Here is a 6,178-nt window from a genome sequence, read left to right on the forward strand (position 1 = left end):
AAAAAAAAAAAAAAAAAAAAAAAAAAGAAAAAAAACCTATGAAACCAAAATTTACTCCTCTAGCATCGGTTTCTTGTGCCCAACACGTGAAACCAAAATTGATATAGGCCAATGGAAAATGTGTTAGATAAAATTACAGCTGCCCTAGGCACCTCCATTTGATGAGTGTTCAAAATTCCATCTGAAATGATGTTTATCCTGTCTAAGGAGGAGATGTTGAGGTAGTACGTCCAAGGGTGGTGGGGATATATGGCAAGATGAATGAGGTAGATCTTGATCAAAGACCTAATATACTTGTAATCAACGAGGTGCCACTCGGATTTAGGGATGAAGTTACACAAGAAACATCAGTTATCTAGAGGGGTGAAAGATTGAAATTTGGACATGGTGAGAATACCTCCCTTAAGAATTTCCCATGCAAAATGCTTGAATTTTGGTGGATCTTGAGGTCCCAAATGTATTTCCATATTTTGGGTGGAGTATTCCTTGAGTGGGTGGATGAGCGATATTTGGTTAAAGGGGTGAACATGAAATCTTCTTAGGGATTGGATGAGGGGAGTTGCCAAGATGGTGTTAGCTATATGGTTTGGAAAAATGCTATGAAAGAGTTGAAAGTTTCAAGCCATAAGAGATTAAATCCCTAGCAGTTTGGATGGATGGGTGAAGAGGAATGGAATCTAGAATTTTGTAACTAGGCAATTTGAGAATCCACACATCCTCCCAAATGTGAATGGAGTTGTCATTACCAACTTTCCAACAGATTAAGGTCTTGAACGTATACCATGCCAAGTCAATGAACCACAAAGCCATTTGTGGGAGGGGTGAAGAAGATGAGTGGTTGCAAATTTTATGCCATAGGACTTTGGCCCACATACCATTTGGAGAGGAACATCTTTGAGGGCAAAGACACTGTTGTGTTATCCCAAGTCAATTATGTTGTTAGCGAAGTCATGGACCTTATCAGCCATAGAGATGAAATTTTTACTGCTAGTGTTCTGGGGAGGTGCAAGAATGGTGGGTATGCAATGAACTTGGCTTGTGGTCCATCGTATGGTTCGCGTGTGGTTGCCCAAAAAATGCAAAGGCATATTGCAGTTGCTGTCGCTGTTACTGCGATTTTCACTGTGGATTCGCTCTACGGGCCAGTGTGGTGGTGGCCATGTGCATTGAGATATGTACCGCATGAGGAAAAGGAGATTCCCTATCGGTGCCCTTGACCCCTCTCCTTGTGGCTTTCCCACTACCAAATCTTGTAATGTGATTGAAATTTCCCTCCTTGGTAGCTAGTCTCAAGTTGGGCCGCATGCATATTGTGATATCTTTTTTTTTTTCTTTCTTTTCACTGCACAAGGTTCTTATCTGGCATGGTTACCAAGGAACTGGTTCTTTGTCTGGCATACGTCTTCATTTTTTGGGATCCTTATAATAGTAGAGAATGTTGTGTCTCACATAATTACCATGTGGGTATCTAGATCCCTCATATGAGTGTTTGTGTCTTCTCTAGTCCTGAGGAGTATTTGAGCTTTGTATTACCTCTCTTGTTTTCCTTTGTTTAATGTTTCTCTAATAAACTCATCTTTGGGATCAGCAATAGGAGAATCAGACTGAAGATATTGTAACTTCCCTTTAGCATTAATATAAACCTTTACAGCCTGAGCCCATAACAGGTAATTGGAAACACCATTCAGTCTAAAGGTTGTAATTTTACATTGACAAGATCAGAGGAGGATTTGGATTCAGCCATCATGAAAAAGAATCAAGAATATGTTGAAACAACCCAACAATAAAGATAAAGTGTTGGGAAAGAGAACCCTACCGGTCTGGTGCTGGAAATGCCCAGAGATTAGCGGGTGCGAAAAGATGACGTAATTAGCGGGTGCGAAAAGATGACGTAGCCCCCCTGTATGAGCTGAAGATGCTCCTATTTATGCTCCCATTGACCAGCATGTCTGACATTTTCTATGGTTTTTTTTTTTGCCCTTATCAACAAGAAAGTGGTAATAGACAATCACCCAATAACGATAAGAAACTCATACAAATTGAGAATCAATATTCAATAATGAGATTTCAGAACTCAAGGAAAAGCTCCAAGACAAGGTACAACAAGTTGAAGAGAGAGATTTCAATTCTCAAGAATCAGCTAGTCAGAAAACTTCCAAAACAAAATATCAGACTCGATTGTTGTAACAGATGCCAATCGGCCTTCAAACATCAACCGCAGCTTATAAAATGCAAAACCGATGGAGATAAACCCAAAACTGGGTGATTTTTAATATCAGAATATCCAGAGGTTAGACTAACCATAAATCAGGGTCAAGGAGCCTTCAAAAGGCCATCTTAGGGGGCAGTCATTAATTTATTTCCCTCTTTATTAACAATTAAGTCAATTCTTTGTTTTCGCAAATTATGTTTGGTGATGGCATGATAAAAACGAGTATTTCAATTACCATCTTTTATTTAGTTATGTCTAGACTTATGTAGCCAAAACGCTTCTTCTACATCCAATATCCAATGCATAATTTTTTCATGTCCAATGACAACACATGGATCAAACTTTAAGCCATTTGTTATAAAGAAACTTTTTGAAAAAGGGTGGTACATCCATGTTGCTTGGAAATGAAATAATTTTAAAAAGAAATGACACTGTGAACAATATCTAAAACAAGAAGGTTAAGATCAGAGTCGATAGAAGAGAGCATATTCAAAGAAAGCATCGAGGCCAAAAATTCAACCAAGCCTGGAAAACAAAGCATCGACCAAGACAAACAAATTCAATTTTTAAGAAGTCTACTCACTGTAGATAATTTATCATAATATTAAGGGAAGGGTTTTTGTGCACTCATGCACGACCATAACCAAAGTCGTTGGATAAGGGATGAGGGTCTTCAATACACCCATCAACTCCATCCAATGATTGTGTGCATGATCACGCACCATATACGATCGTGCTCGCAACCTTTTACCATATTATAATGACCTATCAAGTCCCATTTTTTTAGAAAGATTATTTGAAACAAGGTGGTACATCAATGCTGTTTGGAAATGAAATAATTTTTCAAAAGATATATCCTTGTGAACAGTATCTAAAACACCAGGGTTCTGATTAGAGCCCATAGAAGAGAGCTTCATCAGATAAGCATGAGGAAAATTAACTAGTCTTGGGAAACAAAGCATCGATCAAGACATTCAATGATAAAATTAGGTGGTTTTTTCTTATTGGTGGAAGTGGAAAGAGAACTCACAACCTTAGTTTCTTCCAAATTAAACCCTTCGCCCACATGAATAGTACTATGAGCGTGAGAGAAAAGACTTCGCCCCTCTCCATCGCAGGCCTTAATCAATGTTGTTTGACAGGTTCCTGGAATTCAAGGATTGAGAAAGGAGGTCAAAGGGAGAATTGACGGAATGTCTCAAATTCAGAGTGAAAGGAACTAGAAGCTTCAATAGAATGTCTTTTGCGTTTCTTGCCAACAAAAAACATGGGGAAGCAGGATTACATGGGATAGGAACATCATGGGGGAATTTAGAGTCTATTCATGCAACTCTCTCTTTAAAAGCTCCCTTAATTCTAATTTTTTATTTACTAACAAGGAACCCTTGAACTTGCCTTGGCTTTATGGTTTAAGCCCAACGGTAAAAGCTGGTTACACATGAACACACCTAATCCATGTAAAAAATCAGTCTCAAAGAAGCTCGAGTTGAAGATGTCTGTTAACATAACAACTTTGTACTAGTGGAGCTACACTTGGGGTGTTTCACTTGAATCGAGCTCATCTCCAACGACTGACGCTCCAACAAGCATCCAACGATCCCTCCAAATGTGACACCTATGCTGCAATGATGAATCCAACGGCTGAGAATAGTTTGACCCATCTCTCTTCTCTCTCCTCTTGCTGGCGCCGGCATTCTTTTTTTTTTTTGGAAGTCTAATGTAAGAGGAAGGGGAAGAGGAAATCTGAATATTGCACCCCCCCTACCCTGTACCCTTTTGGAATGCCCACTTTAAATATTACCATGTGAACAGATTCTATTAGGATAAATCTTGTTGTAACTAAAATTGGTGAAAAAAAAAAAATTATAACTTTTCCTTTTATCCGTTTAATATAGTGCACTTATTTTTCAACGGTGGTTAATCCTCTAATTTCACATGATAGTGGTAATTTTATTTTATTTTTTTCGTTTTGAAAATGATATATGATAAGTCAATTAAAAATATTTTTATAACTATTTTTCTTTTTTTTTATCCCACTTGAATAAAAAAGAAGAATATAATTTCTCACTTCACCAGACAAGAAGGTGCACCCTTCAATTAAATATCCTCCCATCCCCATATATATTCCCATATATGTCTATTCACACCGGCCCCATAGAAGGCTAGTTGGGGCCCAAATTATAGCAACGGGTGATATGATTAATATCACATAAAATCACCAATATACTTAGTCCAGTGCCACTACTTGACTGGCCTTGTGGTGTCATTCCCATCCGTAGAGGATAACTTCCCACCAATAATCCTGTGATTGAAAGGGCATTTTGAAGTTCAAAATTGCAAACAAAGACGGTGAATTTACCAGCGTGCATCATCAGTAACTGTTTTGGAGAATAGCTATGGATGCACCCAGAGAAGTCCCAGAGTTATCAACATGGAAATCGAGAGGCATTACCAAATTTGCTCTCTAAACATAATTTTCTCATCACAAGGACTACTTCCTCTCATGCTTATTCACAGCCACTAATCTACTGCAATAGAGCCATGCAATGAGGCGATTAATGATTGACTATCATGAAAGATATCAGCATGCAGGCCAATCCAATCGCCAAAGAGATGCATAATATAATCATCCGAAACTGTAGCAGAACACTGCACCATCACCATCACCATCACCTTCAGACATCGGTTATCTTGCTCCTTTCCACATGGTTCAAGGGACTACATCTTCAGGAAACTTGGCTTTTCCTGAGTACACGTACTGCATCTCCTCCTTCCATGTCTGCAAATTCTCTCGAACATAAAAAAGGAAGCACATATAAATACTAGCTCCTTTAACACTGTTTAGCAGTATAAAAGGTCACCTCAGTTCTGAAGGCAATTCTCATGTGTGGTACATTTGTCTTTTGAATATCATTTCCTTCAGGGCCTCGCTTGAAATACTGGCTCCCAAGCCAATGTGCCTGCAAAATTACAAAAAAACTGGATAAAAGAATCCGTTTAAAGAATTTATTCATGGATATTCCAACAATATCATGAGCTACATTTGGGTAACCCTATGTTACCAGATAACACAAAACAAGATGGATTCGTTAAGAACCAAGTCAATCTACATGATTAGTGGAAAAACAAAATATTATGGAAATTTTAGGTGCACAGATCAAATGTCGTTTCTAGAATTATTCATCTCTATATTTGATTCTCAGGAAAGATGAATATTTCCAAGGATAAACAAAATCTTGAAAAAGCCCAAGAGGGTAGCTCAGTTGGCAAGGACCAACACCTCCAGCTCCCAATAATAAGTCATGGGTTCAACTGTACCTGGGTGCCTACTGTGATTAAATCTGAAGTAAAACCACTCAATATCAGAACCGGCGAAGAAGATATGAGAGGAGGAAGAACAGAGACTGAGAGAGTTGGAAAGGGTATGTGATAGATTTCCGGTCTAGCACAGGAAACGCTCAGACACATGTGGGCGCGAAAAGATGGCGCTGCCCCCCTGAGCGCTGAAGATGCTTCCACATGTGCTCTCATTGGCCCGCAATCTGGTGTTTCCTGTGGCTCTAAAGTGTTATAGCAGGAACAAGGTAGTAATAGACAACCACCCAATAATGATAAGAAACTCAGACACAAACTGAGAATCAATATTCAATAATGAGATTTCAGAACTCAAGAAAAAGCTCCAAGACAAGGTACAACAAGTTGAAGAGAGAGATTTCAATTTTCGATAATCAGCTAGTCAGAAAACTTCCAAAACAGAATCAATGCTGTAAAATATCGGACTTGATTGTTGTAACTGATGCCAATCGGCCTTCAAACATCAACCGCAACTTACAAAATGCAAAACCGATGGAGATAAACCCAAAACTGGGTGATTTTCAATATCAAAGTATCCAGAGGTTAGACTGACCATAAATCACGGTCGAATAGCCTTCAAAAGGGGTATAATATACCCAAAAAAAAAAAAAA

At 38.6% G+C, this 6,178-nt stretch overlaps 1 protein-coding gene across 4 annotated transcripts in view; it reads right to left on the reverse strand.

Annotated features, from left to right (window-relative positions):
• Positions 1 to 4,517: 4,517 nt before the first annotated feature.
• LOC122062862 (AMP deaminase-like) overlaps positions 4,518 to 6,178 on the reverse strand; it is a 68,744-nt gene continuing 67,083 nt past the window's right edge. For all 4 annotated transcript variants that reach the window (XM_042626530.1, XM_042626529.1, XM_042626528.1 and 1 more), the window contains 2 exons: positions 5,074 to 5,172; positions 4,518 to 4,991 (listed from right to left, as the gene is read on the reverse strand). In XM_042626530.1, the coding sequence (XP_042482464.1) occupies positions 4,923 to 4,991; positions 5,074 to 5,172 (168 nt within the window). In that variant the 3' untranslated portion in view covers positions 4,518 to 4,922. The remainder of the gene's footprint in view (positions 4,992 to 5,073; positions 5,173 to 6,178) is intronic.

Source organism: Macadamia integrifolia, unplaced genomic scaffold, assembly GCF_013358625.1.
Source record: "Macadamia integrifolia cultivar HAES 741 unplaced genomic scaffold, SCU_Mint_v3 scaffold1130, whole genome shotgun sequence".
Taxonomy (NCBI): Eukaryota; Viridiplantae; Streptophyta; class Magnoliopsida; order Proteales; family Proteaceae; genus Macadamia; species Macadamia integrifolia.